General features: G+C 40.6%; 3 protein-coding genes across 4 annotated transcripts in view; 1 reads left to right on the top strand and 2 right to left on the bottom strand.

Annotated features, from left to right (window-relative positions):
• The window catches only part of hint2 (histidine triad nucleotide binding protein 2), a 390,237-nt gene that overhangs the window by 34,112 nt on the left and 336,501 nt on the right, over positions 1-19,624 (bottom strand). The window lies entirely within an intron of this gene.
• prlrb (prolactin receptor b) lies at positions 1,001-9,289 on the top strand. Its single transcript, XM_030059347.1, has 9 exons — positions 1,001-1,243; positions 2,729-2,821; positions 2,980-3,112; positions 3,888-4,057; positions 6,374-6,540; positions 7,341-7,482; positions 7,582-7,678; positions 7,788-7,857; positions 7,939-9,289. The coding sequence occupies exons 2-9, from the start codon at positions 2,758-2,760 to the stop codon at positions 8,665-8,667; spliced, it is 1,572 nt and encodes a 523-aa protein (XP_029915207.1). The 5' UTR covers positions 1,001-1,243; positions 2,729-2,757; the 3' UTR covers positions 8,668-9,289.
• On the bottom strand, positions 10,135-18,731 carry LOC115364766 (selenocysteine insertion sequence-binding protein 2). 2 transcript variants are annotated; one of them, XM_030059342.1, is made up of 18 exons: positions 18,549-18,731; positions 17,907-18,040; positions 17,567-17,738; positions 17,404-17,479; positions 17,016-17,230; positions 16,796-16,883; positions 16,566-16,696; positions 15,893-16,033; positions 15,682-15,771; positions 14,948-15,049; positions 14,649-14,781; positions 14,195-14,361; positions 13,958-14,087; positions 13,690-13,867; positions 13,290-13,510; positions 12,725-12,879; positions 11,969-12,173; positions 10,135-11,339 (listed from the first exon to the last, which is right to left on the bottom strand). In XM_030059342.1, the coding sequence occupies exons 1-18, from the start codon at positions 18,555-18,557 to the stop codon at positions 11,209-11,211; spliced, it is 2,478 nt and encodes an 825-aa protein (XP_029915202.1). In that variant the 5' UTR covers positions 18,558-18,731; the 3' UTR covers positions 10,135-11,208. The 2 variants fall into 2 exon arrangements, with proteins under 2 accessions (XP_029915202.1, XP_029915203.1); XM_030059343.1 differs by having other exon boundaries at positions 15,893-16,030.

Here is a 19,624-nt window from a genome sequence, read left to right as displayed (position 1 = left end):
CATGTGTACACCCACATTTTTAAAGTTATGGTAGAGCTGCACCTTTCCTTCTGGCCAATTACAGCACTTGTGGGGCGGGGCTACACATCACCACGTCCCACCCCTCTGCCAGCTCACGTTAAGGGGCTTATCTGATCATGCATGCCATCTTGTCCTGTAACCTTGCTAAACTTTTATTTGTGCAGCAGAGGCACAGACATCTGAAGAAGGAGCTTGAGAAGCTTTATTTTGCTGCTTATGAAAAATCACAAAGAGACAGACAACTGAACTGTAATGGTAGCTTTAAAAAAAACAACGTTTTCTAACATGGGCCGGTGTGATTAAAGTTTTGTGTTTTTCATTAGTTTTTATTTTGTTGTTACTTTTGTTTTCAGTTCAGTTTAGTTTCAGTTTCCTCTCCAGAGGGAGTTTGCTTGTTTCGGTCTAGATTCTATTGTTTAGTTTTTATTCGTTTCTGTATTAGTATTAGTTTATTATAATTATTATATGTGTGGTATTTGTCAGGGGCAGGATTTAGCTTTAGTTCAGAATAGGCATTCCTACAAACAACACTTTGTGAAGGCAGCTGACTCCCAGTCATGTCAGTGAAAATCAGCACCGGCTCCTCCTCGTGCTTGTTGTGTTGACAAACTCAACCAAATGGACAAAGAACAAAAAAAAAAACTAATGCCATTTCTGTTTTTTTTTTATTATTATTATTTTATTCTAGTCAGTTTTGTGAGCACACAATATTGTATCAGTTATTTTTTCTTTCTAAATTCTACTTTTTATTTTTATTTTCAGTTCACTAAAATGTGTTTTTCACACCTAATTTTAGTGTTTAGTGCAGTTTAAGTTAACTATAGTGCCCTTGTCATGAGCAAACAGCCAGGGTGGACTGTTAATGAGAGGGATCTGTGTGCACTTGACTCTCCAAAGTGAACACAGGATTGGGCAGGAGTGAGAGGTCTCGCTTCACCTACGTGCTCTCTGGATCCGGTTCTATTCAGGTGGGCAAGTCGTTCACCTGCGTCACGAGCGCACGCCCCTCCTTGTAGGGTTTATTGTAGACGCTCCTCGCACCTGAGATGTCCGAAGCCAGCGCTGCAGAGTTTCTGTATCCCTCGACTCCAGCACCTTCTCAGAGCATGTTCTCATCTTTCCCCGGCTCATCAGGCGTCAGTCCGTCTCTCTAAATCATGTAGTAAAATATTTAGGAAGCAAAAGGGGTCGACATCCGGCTGGCCTACCCTTGGCGAGAGAGGTGAGTGAACTCCAACACCTGTATCTTTATTGTGTTGTGTTGTATTTATTGATTGATTGCAAATGCTTGTTCAAAACCGTTTTTCTCTTGCAACTATTTTAACAAAACGCATCCAAGGCTCGTTTGTGAAGCCACATGAACTTAGTTGAGTAAAGTAGCCAGAAGCGGATGATAGTGGTATGTTGGCTATGTACAGCTCTGGCCTCAGCATGACCCCACTTCTTCAAAAGTTGACATGCAGATGTGCAGGAAGCAAGAAAAATATATAGATTTATCTGTTTTGGGGGGGAAATAATAATAAAAAGCATTGGTTATTTATGATGTTGGTCTATGCTCATGTCTTGGCACGGCTCAGCCTGACTGTGTGAGAACTCCAAGTCTTGGACAGCTGTATTTTTTTTTACATTTTTGATTTTTAGGCGACTTGTGCCAAAAGCCATAATTAATGGAAAAGCCGCTTTCAGCCTCTTCCTCACTCAGGATCCTGTTAAAACCTGAAACAGCAACTGTGGCATGTCACAGTATGACCTTGACCTGGATTTTTTTTTTTTATTGACTGTGTAATTAAAAGAGGTAAATAAATAAAAAACACTTGAAACCATTTAACTCCCTTGTTTTCCAGTAAATTAAAGACCACCCGCCACATTAGCTGTCCTATACCTTCTGTGGTGACCCAGTTGCTTCAAAGCAGCTCAGTAATGCTGTACGTGCAGAGCGTGGAAGCTGTAAAACAGTTTTCAGCTCCATAAAATGAGGCATAAATCTGTCGAGCCCTCACTGAAAACCAATCAGCCAGCCGCCGGTCACTTTGTGGAGTTGTGCACCTTCAAAAAATAAGCGTGACATTACAGTCGAGTGTGTTGGCCCCTCTGCTCAGGCTGCTGACGTCCGAAACAACAACATGCATGTTAGGGTTTCCAACATGTATGTTTGTATATAGGGTGTGTGTTTCAAATGTCAGCGCTCTGCAAAATCCCAGTTGAGCTCAGATGATGGAGGTTAGAGTACGGGTGTGTGTGCGTGCGTCTGTCTGTGTGTGTTTTCTCTCATTTCTTTCTGGGTCAGTGGGTCTTTATGAAAAGTGAGTTTCTGCTCTATAGGAAAATAAATAAACTCTGCCTCAGGTTCAGCACTGTTAACCTGTAACCCTCTTTTTCAGGTGACTGCTCAGGTGCTGACCTCGGCTGTGTGTGTTGCTTGACATGGCTTAGCACTAAAGGGGCGCTGACAGCTAAATCACAACATGTGTTGCATGTCAGGACTCACATATATAAACATGCATTTTTAATAATATATCATGTTTCATCAGCATGACATCTGCAAAAGGCCCCTATATGTTCAACATGTACAAACAATTTTATTGGTGGCGCTGGCTGTTTTCCCTCCATATCTCTTGTTTCAGGTAAAAACACGACATGCAGCCGACGCACACGTTTATCTCACCTCATTAACCACAAGCGGGTGATGTCACTTCCCTATTTTCAGAGCACATATCAGAGACGGCGTGTGCCAGGATGAGGAGAGACGGCGGTGGGACGCTGCTCCTGTTGCTTCTCGCTGCAGCTGTGGATTGCAGCAGTGAGTGGAAGTGCTGATGATTTGCAGTGATGACATTATCTTTTGGTGAATTTGTATCAAGCTGTCGTTGACCATGCAGTAGTTTCTCTTTTTCTTGTGGTGTTAGTCCTGAATTAGGAAGGTGGAAGGAGGTGATGCTTGTTTGTGTGTGTTGCCAGGTGAGTCTCCACCAGGGAAACCAGTCCTCCTCAGCTGCAGGTCCCCTGAGAAGGAGACGTTCACCTGCTGGTGGGAGCCAGGCTCTGACGGCGGGCTGCCAACCACACACCGCCTCTACTACCAGAGAGAAGAGTCAGTCCACTTTACTCCCCAAAATGGGCTTTTTCCTCACTCAACCGATTGAGACGTTTCTGATAAATTGTCAGCCAAACATCTCCGAAATAAAGATGACCTGTCAGTGGAAGGCTGCAGACAACAGAGTGGAAAATTACCAGCTCCCTTTTGTTCACACACTTGAGCTCACTCAGCCATGAGTGCAAGCCTTTGTTGCTGAGCAAGTAATCACTTCCACTGTTGGACCCGAGCTCTGCCTCTGCTCAGGGCTTTTATAGTCACTGTTGAAGTTTGACCCATATCTGTATCTTTGACATTTGACTGTTTTCATGCCAAAAAAATTACATGAATAATCAGTGATTCCTTCAGCAATGACATTTATTCCCCATCTATTCAGTGTTATGAGGACCTCCTGGATGCACTGGGGCCTTAAATGGCAGGGTAAAGCCATTCAGGAAAATAAAGAAGAAATTGAGTTGTAGAAAGAAAATAAAATTTAATTGCAGATTGTTTGTATATAGCTGTGGTCATAAAGAAAATGTCATTATATCTGGAGTGGACGACATGACTGGCTAACATCTGATGTTCAGTAAAAATAATAATATTGGTCTAACCCTAGCCAGTTTTATCTGTCTTAAGTCATTCATTCAGTTTCGGTGCTTAATACATGTACAGGCCTCCAGCACTTAGAACTGTATAATGCTGACCTTTTTGTGTACAGACATGAGCGAGTGCCCCGGGCAGCGTTCACCCGTATCAGTGTCAGTAAAGGTCTTGTTTTGTCTACGTGCAGTTTGAATGGAACGAACGAATGTCCAGATTACCGGACGGCAGGGAGCAACTCCTGCTTTTTCGGTAAGCACCACACCTCCATCTGGGTCAACTACATCCTGACTGTGGTGGCCTCCAACGCCTTGGGGAACACCACCTCCGACCCTCTGGAGTTTGATGTCATGTATATCGGTAAGCTGTTCTTCTTTAAAAAATGCACATTATGAACAAGGGATGAAGATATCAAACTTTGGATCCTATGCCTAAATCAAAACACAGTACAATCACTGCCAAAGGTCATATTACGCCCTCCTACCTCTTCTCCCTAATAAATAAAACATGCAATTACAGTCATTGGCCACTTTATTAGCTCCACCTGTATAATCTAAAGCAGTTCAATGCAACAGCTGTACCTTTTAAATAAAGTTAATGATGTGCAAATTTAATTCTGTGTTTGTTATTGAGGTTGTAGTTTGCAGAAGTCTTGTACTGGAATACATTATATTGAGAGGTGTTTCCAATTTTTTGTCCCCCCTATTTATATATGTGAGGGGGACAAAATAGTGGAAACACCTCTCAAAAATGCAGTCCAATACAGCAGCAGCACTAACTATGAGCTCAATGCCAAACATAGAATTGAATGAACACCTCTATTACTGTGACAGAAGGAAAACCTGAGCATTATAGGCATCATAAAAGTGAACTTTATGGCACATTTGTATTGGGTTGTATTAGATTGTGCAGGTGGACCTATTAAAGTGGCCACTGAGTGTAGATTTAAATAGGTGAAGGCAAGTGATTCTCCCTCAAAGAAATCTGAAAAGGCAAGATAACCAAACAAAGAAATGAAATGAGAAAACAGTGTAAATCAAAACAACTTTCTATCATGATTTATATCAGAAATGCCTTCTAAATTGGTTTTTAGTTGGTTAGGACTGCATGGGGGTTTGGCTCTGTGTTGTGTTGCTTCTGGCTTTTAAAATTGCTGAATTATCTCTTATGTCTACTTGCATCACTGTGTCTGATATGGGAATATATTATTTCTTGGTACCTTCCCTTACCTCCTGTCCTCCGATATAAAATAGGTAGAGTAGTTTTCTGTAGGTAGAGCATAACAGTACAGGGGTTTGGAGTTGAGTTACTTACACTGCCAACATATCTTCTAATAGAAGTTTTTTTTTTTTTTTTTTTTGAGGACACGAGTGGTTTTGAAATAGGGGTAATTGGTGGGATGAAAACCAGCAATATCCAAAACATCTGCCAGTAATCATTTTCTTTACTAGTCATGTGAAAAGGTGATGGTGACTGTATATTGTCACTGATGGTCTAAAAAAGGTATTATTTTTTAGTTTCGGTGTTTTTTTTTTGTTTGTTTTTTTGTTTTTTTCATGTTTAAATGAACTTGACGTACTGCATAGCTCCTCCGAGTTGGGAAAGATCTATAACTAATGAATCTGTGGAGCCGCTCCACAACCTCATTTGTCAAATTGAAAATTGCTTGGCAGCCAGTCTGAAAACACAGCTGTTTTTTCTTAGTTGCTTTGAATGGATTTTTAAAGTAGATTTCATAATGAGATGAATTGAATTAAATCAAGCATATCTTCATCCTGTGTGAAACTGTAACCACCAAATTTTTGGTATTTCTACGTGATAAATGACCCTAAAATGATACTACTTCATTGTCAGAATTATAATTGGCTAATTTTCTTTTCAGCAGTTGTGTAAATATGAATTTAACCATAAGTCTTTGCCTGAGTTTCATATTATTTTGTAGATATTATCCGAGGAAAATATGTGAAAAGAATTTAATATCAGCTGATAATGTTGGCGCCTCGATAGATCTGTCATGCCGTGATGGATATTTGATTGAGGAAGGCAAGTCGATGAAAGAAATAAATCCGCGCTCAACAGTGTGTGTGATGTGTGTGACAGGCATTAATCATTTTTAGTAGAATTTAATAAATCTGAAGTCTATTCAGGTTGACGTCTGACACTGTGGTGCTAACAGCTACTTGCCGCTGAGACAAGAGTGGAAAAGTACTGAATGATGGACACAGATATGGGAGGCACACACGTGAAAATCTGAACAGAATGAGGAGGAACTGGTTTGAGCTCGTTTGTGCGGAAATTGTCGACCGTCTCAGATCAAATGTCACGCCTATTGTGTGATTACAGCAAGCGGGGCGCGTGGCTCATTTTGTATGACACACAATATTCATGCATGGTGTGTTGTGTTGTTGTATGTTTGGACCAAAGGCCTTGAAATCTGTCACCGCCCATGCAAAAAAAAAAAAACAAAACAAAAAAAAAAACACGATAGAGTACAGTGCATGAATAGATATTTTCTGTGTTGTGTGATGGTCAATACCCCCTGTAAATCCCGCAAAGAGCCCTTGGTGCCCTGGGAGCCCACTTTACAAACCGCTGTCTAGGACTAGAGTCTGTATACTTGAAGATGTTAATATGGATGCACTCATTTCTTGCTCTGCTGTTTCTGCTTGACCACAGTGCAGCCCTATGCTCCTGAAAACGTCATGGTGCTCGTGGAGAACCGAGGGGAAAGTCCACATCTCCTGGTGAAATGGGAGCCCCCTCATGACACAGACACCCAGTCCGGCTGGATCACCCTTACCTACCAGCTGCACGTCAAACGAGAGAACGACAACCAGTGGGAGGCGAGTGACACGTGCATAGTTTTGAGCTGCTGGTGGTTCTTGAAATGACTTGCACATCCCTATCTACCAGACGAGGGCCAAATAGCATTTACAAATCTATTTAATGATTGTCTTTAGTATCCAAAGGCATTCCTGGATTCATTGGACTACTTTGTGTTTGCTGTGCAGGACAATGCCTATCACAAGAAAGAATTAGAAAGTCAATTTAATTCACTTTTCTGGTTGATAACCCAAAATAAAAGTGACTGTGGCGTCTCTGATTGACTTTCTGACCGCCAGAGGTTGCACAGGAAAGGGTGGCGAAGGTGAAGCCTGCAGGAAGAGCCTTATTATAGCTACCAAGCACACCCGCATGTCGCAGAGAATGTGTATCATTGCCAAGAACTGGTTATGTAAACTTGCGCCCTTATATGCACTGTAATTCATGCACAGCTTCCTAATGGCACAAATTTTTAAAAAGCACCATAAGGTTATTTTTTATAATTGTGGCTATGACTTCTTGTAGAAAAAAAAATCACTAACTTAATGACATAATTTCCACTGAGAAGATGAGCCTTGGTCTTAATATCATTTTCAAACGAGAGCATAGTTTCAGTGTTCTGCAGTCAGCCAGTAGAGGGCAGTAGTGGGCCCATTAAAAAGGCATACACAGTTTAAGCTCCTTGGGTAAATCTCAACTCCTTGGTAATCCAAGCCAAGCAAAATAAACAAATAAATAAATAAATCAAAGATGAAAAATTATTTGACTATTTGACCCATGTTTTACAGTTATTAATGTTAGCTGAATGTTTTCTCGGTAGGAGTATACATCAGGAAAACAGACCCATTTCAGCATCTTCAGCCTCCATCCAGGTGAGGTGTACATGGTGCAGGTGCGCTGTAAACTTGACCACGGCCACTGGAGCGAGTGGAGCAGCATCAGCTATGCGAAAGTCCCAAACTGTAAGTCTGGGAGATTCTTGACTCCATTTTCGGCTTTACAGCACAGCAGCGACTGTTGAGGTTTGATCTAATAATGATTGGATTTTTTCTTAAATGTAGATTATCAGAGGGAAAGACCCTTTTGGATTTTGGTCTCCATCTTCTCTGCATTGACCCTGATTGCAGTGATGTTCATCTTCATCACAAAGAGGAAACAGTGAGTATCTTCTGTAACAAAAGATTCTTATACCAATTTCTTTTAAAAGTTAAAACAAAATGGACAATCTGACTCAAGTCTTCTTTTTTTTTTTTTTTTTTTTTTTTAGTGTGAAACAGTGTCTTCTGCCCCCAGTTCCTGGTCCAAAGATTCGAGGATTTGACATTCAAATTCTCAAGGTAATGTCGCACACTATTTCCTACGGGTTAAAAATGTTATTTTCGTTCTTATAACAATGAAGTCATGCTGTACTTTTCCAGAATGGACACCCTGAAGACACTGTAAGTGCCCTGATCATCAACCAGGGCTTTCCTCCTATGGTGGCCTGGAAGGACCAGATGGAGGATTACCTGGTCGTGTTCGACAGCGACGACGGCCCACTGCCAGATTCTCCAAGGACTCAAAAAAGGAGGGAAAGCTCGATTATTCCCAATGGCTTCCAACTACACCCTGAGGGCTATTGTAAGGAGCCAATGATTAACCACAGTGATGGAGAGAAGGCTGGGAAAAGAAAGGAGGGACATGCCGTTAAAAAAGGCTATACCTCTTCATCTGGGGTGCTTCTATCCAATGGGGAACTACCACAATCAGCCACTCAGAGGCAGCCATGCTCAAATTTGAACTTTGCCAGCGAATACTACACACACATAACAGTCGAGAGCCCATCACACCATGATGGCAGACCCAGTGCTGACTGCACCGCTGAGAACATTGTCACCGGCGGTTATGTGGACGCGAAGAGGCAAGAAGTGGACGAGAGGCAGGAGGACTACAGCAGGGTCGGCGGCGTCAACAGTGACAATCTGCTCTTCCTCCACAAAGAAACGGCTCCTCTCAACACGTCCTGCAAAGACAAGAACACTCAACTGGACTGCACCGATCAGAGGTCAAGAGAGCCTCACGTGACTGCCGCAACCAAAGTGCAAGTGTGCACAAAACTCATAGATAATGGATATGTGGAATCCGTCCCCTCGGCGCCAACAATGTGAATTGTGTTACATAATTATCGTCCCAGGGGGGAATGTCAGATGTCACCGATTTATTTTGCCACTTCACTGACTAGATAATAACTCTACTTGAGGATAATGAAATGAGTGAGTTCATGGTTTGCCTGGTGGTCTGTTGTTGTTTGCCTGAGGCTGAGGTAAATTCAGCTGAGGTATTTGGAAAGGTAGAAAGTCAATAAAAGTGACAGCAATGCTATTTTGATAGCCAGCAGATAGCTACTGATAACTCCTACTGCACTACATTTGTGGCAAAAAAAAAAATCCTCTCAACTTAAAGGCACTACATTCTCATTAATATTTAACTGGGAATGAGTTGGGATGAATCATTCAGAAAGTATTCAGACCCCCTTCACTTTTTCAGTTTTCAGTTCACTATTTAGGTTTTTCCTTTTTAATAATTTTACAAAATTTTCTACAATTTTATTTTCACCTTGTCATTGTAGGGTACTGAGTATAGATTAATGAGAACAAAAATGAATTTAAATGATTGTAGCATCAGGCTGCAGCTTAACAAAAGTGAAAAAAGTGATATGCTGGTTAATGCTGTATTTTTGTTCAACCCCTTAAATTAAAGCTGAAAGTTTCTACTTCAGTCATGTCTTGATTCAGATCCACTGTGGTAGTGTACAAGGACAAAAATAACAATATTGTGTCACTGTCCAAATACTTATGAACCTAACTGTACAATGTTCATTTGAGAAAACAAATGGATATTTAATATCTTATTAAATATTTTTTATATTATTACATATTTTAATATATATTATTTCACTGCAAAATATTAAGCATTATCTCCATTTTTTTTTAAATCTGTTTGTTACAAATGATCATATCCTCTAAAATATTGCTGTTTTGCAAGTATAGTGTTTGAAAAAGCAGCTAAAAATGTTGAGGGGTGAGTTTTACTGTCATACTAGCAATCACTTGGTCTAGTTTTCCCTCATGTTTTTCCTACCTCACGTTGGAATTAAAATGTAAAATGTTGCCCTTCAAGGGCTACCGTTAGAAAGCATAAAAGTTCCCAATATGCATGTTACTTTTTACTCTTTTTACTCTGCTGAAGGCCTGTTGTGATTTATCAAAAGGTAAAACTTCAAATACATTACAAATATTACAATTCTTGATATTGTATTCAGTTTCATAGGAAACATTTTGGAAGCATTTTGGAATGTTTTTGGTAATGATTATTTTCTTTTCTAATAGTGTATCTGATCTTGAAAAGCTTTTTTACACTAAACATTTTAAAACCAGGGTTATCTTCAGCCTGGGGGTTAACGACAAGCAAAAGGGTAACGTGAAAAGGCTTGAAGAGTAACAATGAGCATTATTTGGCTGTGGTATGTTAGTGAACTGAGGTGGAAATGTTCTCATGAATTAAGTTGCTTGCTGTACTCTACAGGGACCCCAATAAACAAAATGTGAAAGTCAAGTACTAATTTCAGTCCGATATAAAGTTAAACATCTTTTTAATGATTTGACAATGAATTTATCACAGTTATCACAGGTGTCCAAAGCAAATATTTAATATCTACTGACAAATATACAGTAGCTCTATTTAGTTTCACATTTGCTACAAGTGATCACAATACTATCATGATTGTATCTTATGCACATAAATTCAGAGTCAGTTTGGTTAAATTACAAAGTACGACTTTGTGGTAGTCTAGCACGTATCAAAACATTGGCTCAACTACATATGTAGTGCAATCAGATTGTCAAAACTTAGTGGTTACATGTTTAGAGAGACTTGATCAGAGCGTGTTTCACTGGCAATGCAAACCAAATTCTTGAATCATTTAGTCTACAGCTTCATTTTAACTTAATTTGAATCTACTGGACAAAGAAAAAACAAATGCAAACCAAACTGGCTGGCAACAGACTGAATCTAGAGGTTTCATCGACGATGCTGGCAACACAGTGGGACTCCAGGGTCAAAGTTCAAAGGCCACCATCATTTCCTCAATCTCACATAATTACAGATATATATTCTTGGAAAATAAATGCAGTAGATATTCTAGGCACATTCGGTACCTCACCCTCCGCCCCACAACCTGCGGGCATGTTCACAGACATCAGTGTTGATGTTCATATTATGGGATCTTCTCGTCGCACGTTTGATTTGGTCATAGTAAATGTCAGTGGTTCTCAACCTTTCCAGCCTGCATTTCTGCCAACCCACAACACCATGATGGAAGCCTGAATGGGCAAAAGTGTGAATCTGATACAAAATGATGACCTTTCGTTCTGCTTTTCAAGTCATTTCACATACTTAGTGGAAGAAGCCTGGAAGCTGCAAATATTTCACAAGAAGAAGCAAATCACACTTCATCACAAACACTACAAATTTTTGTATCCTGACCCCCAGGTTGAGAACCACTGAGGAAGAGAATCATGGATCTCACTTTTTTCCACATGTATGGTTAAATCCATGCTGTGTATACTGTGCTGACATGTCAAGTATTTCCTATTAGGCTGGTGATCAGCATGAGTGAGTTCATGTAGGCACACAAGGCTCCGCCGCTGTCAACTCCCTTCATCGTCATCGTCAGTCAGTTCTGTACATTCGTTGGCCAAGCGCATGGAGCTCAACTGCTCCTCAAAGTTCAAACATTTGTGGTTGCATTCCTTCTCCAGCATTTTCTTCCATAGTTTTACTAGAAGAGGAGACATAGAAAAAAGATCAACTACAAAGGTGAAATTGTTGTCATAGTTTTAAAACTGCAACGTCTTAGTTGGATAAATTAAGAACTTGTTCCTGTTGTTGATTCGCATGCTATTGTGTACAACCCATGTCTTGATAGTCAAGACACCTAAAAACCCCTTTAATCACTGCAAAAACGCAAAATCTTAACAAGATTATTTGTCTTATTTCAAGTCAAAAATGTCTTATTTCTAGTCAAAATATCTCATTACACTTAAAATAAAACATGATCACCTCAGAAGTAAATCTGTTTTTAGACAATTTTCACTTGTTTCAAGTGAAAATTCACTTGAAACAAGTGAAAATTTGCTTGTTTCATTGGCAAAATTTGCCAGTGGAAAAAGTGAAAATTCACTTGAAATAAGTGAAAATTAGCTAGAAACAAGAAACAAATTTTGAGTTTTTGCAGTGATCTGTCATCTCATTTTGGCCTCAATCTCTCCTCCATGAGCTAGTTAAATCAATAAAAAAAATGACAGCTTCCACCTAGATCAACCTTCTCAGCCTAATTTAGATGAAGAGCAGCAACAGCATGGCCACATTTCCATTCTAAGGCAGGGGGTGTGGTGGTCTGTAACTTACTGTACTCTGGTTCCTCTGGCTGTGTGGTGTCAGGATCAGACTGAGGCTGCTGAGCCAGGCTCTGGCTGCTGAACTGCTGCTCCTGCTCCTCAAGGTTCAGCTCCTGCTCGGCCTCGGTCTGGCCTGTCAGCTCCAGGTTCGCCACCATCACTTCATAGGCTTTTCTGGCCTCCGACGACAACTCGATCATCTTATGATAATGGTCCTGTGATTAGACAAATTTCAGCCTTTCTGTAATACTGCCATCTTGCATGGCCACAAATATATTTTTTTCTGGATTGCAGCAGGTAATGGGCTACAGCTTCCATGAGAAATCTGTCCCTCTTCAAAATTAATCTCTGTAACCGATCTGTGCAAGAGCTGAACAAATCTCTGTCAGCTGTTGGTAAGGATGGGTGATATGGACAAAATATCACAATATCTTTAACTGAATACCTCGGTATCAATATTATAGGGATGACTATTGGTACTTTTATAAGATATTTACACACAAATCTTTGATAAACACTCATTAGTAATGTAGATATGATGACCAAGCAGCGAGAGGCAATTAAGTTTAGAAAATTTAATACGTTCACTCTAATGTAGCTTTTAAAACCAGGGGAGGACAACACTTCCACCATGTCACGATATTACAATATGCAAAGTCCCAGGCATCTAGTTTTTTTTCTTGGTTTTCATAAAATACAAATATATCATCCAGCCATAGTTATTAGTATGGATGGTTATTGATTTGTTACAGCTGACGAAACTGACCTGCGCGCCGTCGTAGTTGAAGATGCCCACCAGGCTGACAGGCACTGCTTTGTTGACACAGCGGCCCAAAGCCTTCCTGGAGAGGGCAAAGACGAATGGCACCCCTTGCTCCCGACACGTGTCGATGATGGTGTGCAGGGCCTCGTCCAGGCCACCTGGGACAGACAACAAGCGTTCACACAAATGCCAACATCACATTATTAACCCAAACCCAAATCAAATCTCACTAATAATAATCTAAATAAATTCATCTTGATCATCAGTATTCAGAGAAAACAAGTCAGTTGTTTTTTTACGAACTTAAGGAACACTGAAACACATATGAATAGTTAGTCTGAATAAACCATTCGAGAATGAACTATTACGCAAAATGCATTAAATGCACTCAGAAAAAACTGTTTACTTTGTTATAAATACTGCAGACTTTGAAGGGAAGTAGGTAAAATCATGAAATTTCAAAATGCAGACTGACAAAATTAAGGCGTAGGATACCACTGTGTTTCCATAAAATGAGTTTCTGTCATGCACACTGCATGACAACCATGGGTTTGAACAAGGAGACTACCTTTGGACTGGATGCGCTCACAGTTGGGTGAGATGACGACGCACTTGACCTTCTTGAGTTTGAGGTGCTTCAGGACCTCCCGGAGGCCCATCACAAGCCGTCTCTTCATGCGGGCCTTCATGGGATCCTTCTGGTAGAGGCGGTCCTGGAAACGAACCAGCTCTTTCAGCAGAGTTGTCACACACTCATCCACATCCTTGCTCAGCATTTGGCTGCAGTAACTGGAATTTAAAAAAATACAAAGCAAAGACACTTTAGTTGAAATAACGAAGGCAGATGAGACGGATATTTTATTTTATGAGATGAACTGCTAATTGAGGAAAAGTACTGACACAGCCACTGTGTTATATAACTCTTGATTACATATGCAGTGAAGTGCATGCTGTTTGTACAGTCTTACTCTCTGAACTTTCTGCTGTGGATTTTGGGTCGATTGGCAGGGCAGGGCAAAGCCTGCATGGTTTGTTGCTCTTCAGTCTCCTTGTTGTCCCTCTCTTCATCCTCGTCTCTCTCTGCTTGGCAACCCTCCTGGTCCTCTGGCTGATCCTCAAGCGTCACTGTCGGGCTGCCAATCTCATCTGAAGTTGCACAAGCACAAATATTTAGCCCCACAGCAATTGTTGTGAATGATGTAAGTTTAGTTTATGGTTTAATACGTTTGCCCTGACCTGTAGCATTAGTGTCACATTGATCCTCTGCTGCAGTATCATTAGCAGGTTTGGACTCTTTTTCAGGAAGCAGCCCTCTCTCCTCCAGCAAACGGTTTTGTTTTTTTTCCTCTCTTTCTTTCAGAATAACCTATCACGCAGAAATACACCATTAAAGAGGGAATTGTACCTTTGAGACATGTTGCACAAACAATGTTGTATAACTGCATATATGTTGCAGAGTAAAAGAACACTTACCCTCTTAAGGGGAGTGGGTTTCTTGGCTTTGGGCACTTCTCTCTGCTTGCCCTTCTTCACCAATGGGCTGGTGGAGTCGAGAGGATTGTGAGCAATCTTATCCTGTTGCCAAGGAGACTTCTTCTGGGCTAGTGGTTGCTTCTGGATGACAGGTAGTGCCCCACCAACTACAAAGAAATAGTAAATGAACATCAGCAGCCATACTCTCACACCACCAGGTTTAGCTAAGTGAGAATGCCCTTTTTACAATCTATAGGTGAAATGTACACTTTGGATTAAACACAGCATATCATTTTCATATCAATGTGCAAAAGTTTGGAGCCGCTACAAAACTGAATTATACATAAATCAACAAGACAAAATCTGTAGTTACAGAATACTGGCTGGAAAAAAAAATGGCTACTGTTAACAGCTGTGATCAGGCCACGGGCTATTCTAAGCTAATCTCCCTTACCTGAGAGAATGACTGGCTTGGTGTCCTGCTTGGATTTCTGAGACTGCTGTTTCTTTTCTAGGACAGCCAACATGTTGCCAATGTCCAGCTGGACAGGAACCTTGCTCTTCTTCCCAGAGACCTTCTCAGCCTTCTGGAGACCAGAGGAGACCAAGAGCAGCAGGACACAATCAAGACAAATTAAGTTTTAAGTGTGTATCAAGATCGCACCAAATTTCATAACCTTTTGATTTTTACATACAAAAAAAACAAAAAAACAAAACAAAACAAACAAACAAACAAACAAAAAAAACACAAACCTGTCCCTTCTTGGCAGTCTCTGTGGGCACAGATTTTGCTGCAGTTACTTTGTCTTTGTTCTGGTCACCAGACTTAGACTGAATGGCCTCTTTTTGGATTTCCTAGATGAAATGAAACATTATTCATAAACTGTTCATTGGCAAATTAATTTTGGTGCAACAAAAGAGGACGAGGGTGAAAACAAATTAAGAAAAGTAGGTAACTGGTGTTCCCACCTTTTTTAACAGTTCACCACATATTTATAATTGATATTGACTGCACAGGTTAAAATTCATCTTTACTATCGACACTTGCACCAGCTGGTTGGGACTTAAGCCCCAAATTCCTGAAGCCTTTAATGTGTGCAGAAACTTCTAGTGTGTACAAAACCACTGACATAACCCCTGTTTGGGGAAGAAGATTGTCTTGCAACACTGACTAGTGCTAATGCTGATTTTGAACACCAAAAACGCAAGTTCAGTAAATCTGGGCCTCTGTGTGTCTTGCTCAACGTCAGATGCATCAGCAAGGCATATGCTTGGTGATACTGACTTTTGAAATCAAAAGTCTTCTGATTTAGTGTGCCAACCTTACTGCACATTTTTGTATTTCGTACTGTTTTTGAATTCAGAGATATTTCATTGACCCCTGAGGGTAAACTGTAAGGGCTCAATTTTTTGGACAATGCTAAAAACAAAACAAAAACAGATCATAATCATTTATCTGTGAAGCAACTGGAATAGAAGCTCTATACCTCGTTGCATAGCTTTGCTCTATTGCTGCTTGTCATCAATCTATCTGTCCCAGTGAAAGCAACAGCCAGGCCTGGGAACTCCTCTTCATCCTAGGAAGACAAAAACATCAATCAAAATCATCCTTCATCGAGTACTACTCTTAAAATCTATTTTTTATCTGAAGCATTGAGTGAAATCACATTTAGAAATTGGTTGTGACATTTCAGTTACTTCAAACTTTGGCGGCTCCTGATGAATCAGCTCCTCTGCCTCAGCTTCTACGTCTTCACTGGCACTTTTAGATTTTTTCTTCTTTTTCCTCCGTTTTTTCTTCCCTGAGGTTCCCTCTTCTTGCTCTGCATACAATTCCTCCTTACAAAAGACAAAATATAGAATTATGACACAATGCTGAAATCACAAGGGGAGGAAACCATTTTGTCCCATAAGCCTCAGTAAGTAACTACATTTTTGTTACCCACCAAACTGTCTAGAGTAGAGCAGATACACCTAAACTCAAAATTTATCAGCATCTGGTGGTAATTTTGCACTGCTAAATCAAATTTAACATACAGAAGAACTAAAATCCTAACTCCAACCTTGACAGTCTGTATCACAGACAGAAGGTATAGCTAGGCCTTGTTCAGATTGCCAGTCCAAATCCGTTTTTGGTATATAAACATTGTATCCATTGTTTTTCAAAAGGTTTGGACAACAAAAAAGCACATGACATGAGATTTTTAAATGGTTAGTGATGTTTGAACACACAAATTTGATCTAACCACATGCAAATAACAGTGCAGACACTCTGTCTTAAAGATTTGATTTCAGAAACAAATCTGGTCTGCCTGCAGTGTGAACAAAGCCCTACATACAACTGACTGCAGGCTAAGAGCACACATCATACCTGGATGCTGGTGCTGGTGACTATAGTCTCTTTGGGGAGAGGTTTCTTTGGGGGCTGAGAGGCGACATTAGCCCAGGAAGTCGGTGCTGGATCAGAGCTCCTGGGCTGAGACTGAACCACAGTTGGCTGACCTGCTCACATCAAACTCAACGGTTACTGTCTTGAAGTATAAATTGCATTGCCTTATAATCATCAAAAGACTAATTAGCCTAAAGAAAGTCTCAGTTTACCTGTTGGGACAGCAGATCGGACAGAATTAGCATCACTGGCACTTTGAAGGTCAGGGTTTGTTGGGGTTCCCTTTCTGGCAGTCACTGTCTACTTACAGAAATGTTATATTAGCACCAAAACAAAAAGCACAACATCTCAATGTGGTTTTACATCGATAATCCAATGGAATTCACAGATAGCCTCATCAGTATTCTACACCTGATACTTCAGCAGTCCCACCTTGCAGGGAGACACTGGTTTCTGTGTCTGAGGGCTTGGAGATTGAGAGGTTGGCCCCCAGCAGTCTCTCTGAATAAGTGGAGGGGCCACATTCCCCGGTGGAACAACAACCAATTCAGGGAAGTCATCCATCTTCACTTCAAATGAGACCAAGTCAGTTTGTGGTAATTTTGACCTCCCTGCGGAGTTTGGGGCAGATCTCGTGCCTCTCAAACCTACGAATGCATAAGACCAATTTTGTTTAGTTAACATAGGCCGAGTACCTTTTTGCGGATTCAAGTGATGTGGTCAAATAAAAACAGAATTTGTGCAAGCTGGTACCGGGAATCATTCTGAAAATCCGTAGACAGTTAAGCCTCCATTTGAGAAAGAAGCGTGTTATAACTACCTCTAATCGATACATCCAGTGTTTTCTTGCCCACAGTTCTGTCCTGCGATGGAGAGTCTCTGCTGTGTTTTGATGTCTGTGAACATGGATAAAAGTCAGCGTTACTAATTTCACAACCAAAGATGGGTTTCCCTGTTTTACTAGGGTTCCAAATGGACCAAACCTTTGCTTGTGGATCCCGTATGGACCTGTCTCTCTGCGGGTCAGCATCACTGGTCCCTCTGGCGTGACGGCTGTTACTATAGCCATGTTTGCTTGGCGTGTCTCCTCCTCTACCTGCGGGCACTCCATCAGCAGTTGATGGTCTCTGTCTTGGGCTCAGACTTGCCTGATTCCTTGGCAGAGATCAGAAATTGACACAAATATATGCTTTCGATAAGTGTTCATTTCTATGCATGTGAGCTGCATAAAAGGCATTAATCAGAGCTGGGAGAAAAACCTGTCATGTACAAAAAAAGATTAGTTTACAAGACAAAAACAACATTTTGTGATTGTCATCCTACCCCTTTGACCTTTGCTCAGAGACATAAGGATTAGGTAATCTCAGAGGAGATGATGAGGCTCTGGGTGGCTCTGCTCTCTCTCTCCTCTGGTATTTAGGGACAGAGGCTTGGACAGCAGATGACTGTTTGCTTTCCTGGGAGACAAAAATATTCCTTCATGAACAGCTTGCAAGGATGCAACCTTTGGCTATCATGTTTTGGCTGTCGTGTGTTGCAATAGCCGTATCAATACTGCCTGATAATGACTTGATCAGAAAAAAAGTCCGACCTACAAGAGCTATATAACTGCGTACTGATTGTGCTAACGTCGCAGCTGCCTTAATCTTGCACAGATAAACATCGAGCTGTAACTTGTGGTCAATGTCTGTAACAAGGACAGGTATGTTATCCACGACTTAACCTGTTTATATAACCTAAGCTGTCAAAAGTTTAAGTGTTGAATAACGGCATAGCTGGCAGCGTTTGTCAATTTCTAGCAAGCTTCAGCGCCATTTGGCTTCACTGGCTGCACCTTACGTTAACGTTAAATATAAATATCTAGCATAAAGTTGTGTTAGCGCTAGCTAGCTGGACTGTGTTTGGCTAACGTTGCGTCAACTCACGCTGCAAAACAACCGTCATGTTAACGTTAGCATTAGCTACCTTGTCCATCTTCAGCCTCTGGTTTATACAGACATGTTTTCATTACTTCTCACTCGGGCTGCCGGCATTGTCAAACTTTTAGTCGTTTGCTGTTAGTGATGTTGGCTCTGACACTTATGGAAGGCCATTTGAGCAATTAACGTCTGGAGCTTGCCTCAAAATTACGAATCAGTGACGTCTGACGCTCCGCTCGGGGGAAACCACGTGACCACGACGTTTTAACGTTTTTTACTCACGTCCATGTTTTACTGCCTGCTCGTACCGGCGGGCTGGTTTGAACTGGTTTGGACGGGAGTGGAGGGTTAGTCTAAAATCACACCCGTAATCTGCCCTTTTAGTCCAGTAATTTTAGGCCAAAATTGGGGTCAACCTAGGACAAATTGCAAGAGAAGCAAACTCAACTGATTTTGTATCCTCAGTTTGTCCTGAGTGAGGGGGAAAAAAGTCCCAAGAAATCCCATTGGTGGAAAGTTTTGAAAATCACCTATTTATGACCACATATTACCAAAAAACACTGTTTTTAACACACAGGGGAAAGGGGTTCAACATTTTACTTTCAGATATCACTATAAAAATTCACAAGTTGATTACACACACAAAGACAAGAAAAAAAGTCAATTACCAGTTCTTTGAATTATTCTGTTTACACATGCATATCACACATTATCTGATTTGATATGCCCTAATAAGGAATATAAGGAATAAATGCCAGAACAGATATTTAAACAGTGAATTAAAAGGTTACTATATATATAGTAACCTTGAATTAAAAGGTTACTATATAACTGAATTAAAAAGTTACTGTATATATAGTAACCTTTTAATTCACTGTTTAAATATCTGTTCTGGCATTTATTCCTCATATTCCTTATTAGCGCATATCAAATCAGATAATGTGTGATATGCATGTGTAAACAGAATAATTCAAAGAACTGGTAACTGACTTTTTTTCTTGTCTTTGTGTGTGTAATCAACTTGTGAATTTTTATAGTGATATCTGAAAGTAAAATGTTGAACCCCTTTCCCCTGTGTGTTAAAAACAGTGTTTTTTGGTAATATATGGTCATAAATAGGTG

The sequence above is a fragment of the Myripristis murdjan genome, chromosome 9, assembly GCF_902150065.1.
Source record: "Myripristis murdjan chromosome 9, fMyrMur1.1, whole genome shotgun sequence".
In the NCBI taxonomy this organism is placed as follows: domain Eukaryota; kingdom Metazoa; phylum Chordata; class Actinopteri; order Holocentriformes; family Holocentridae; genus Myripristis; species Myripristis murdjan.
Note: the sequence above shows the minus strand (reverse complement) of the source record. Positions and strands in the feature narration are given on the sequence as shown.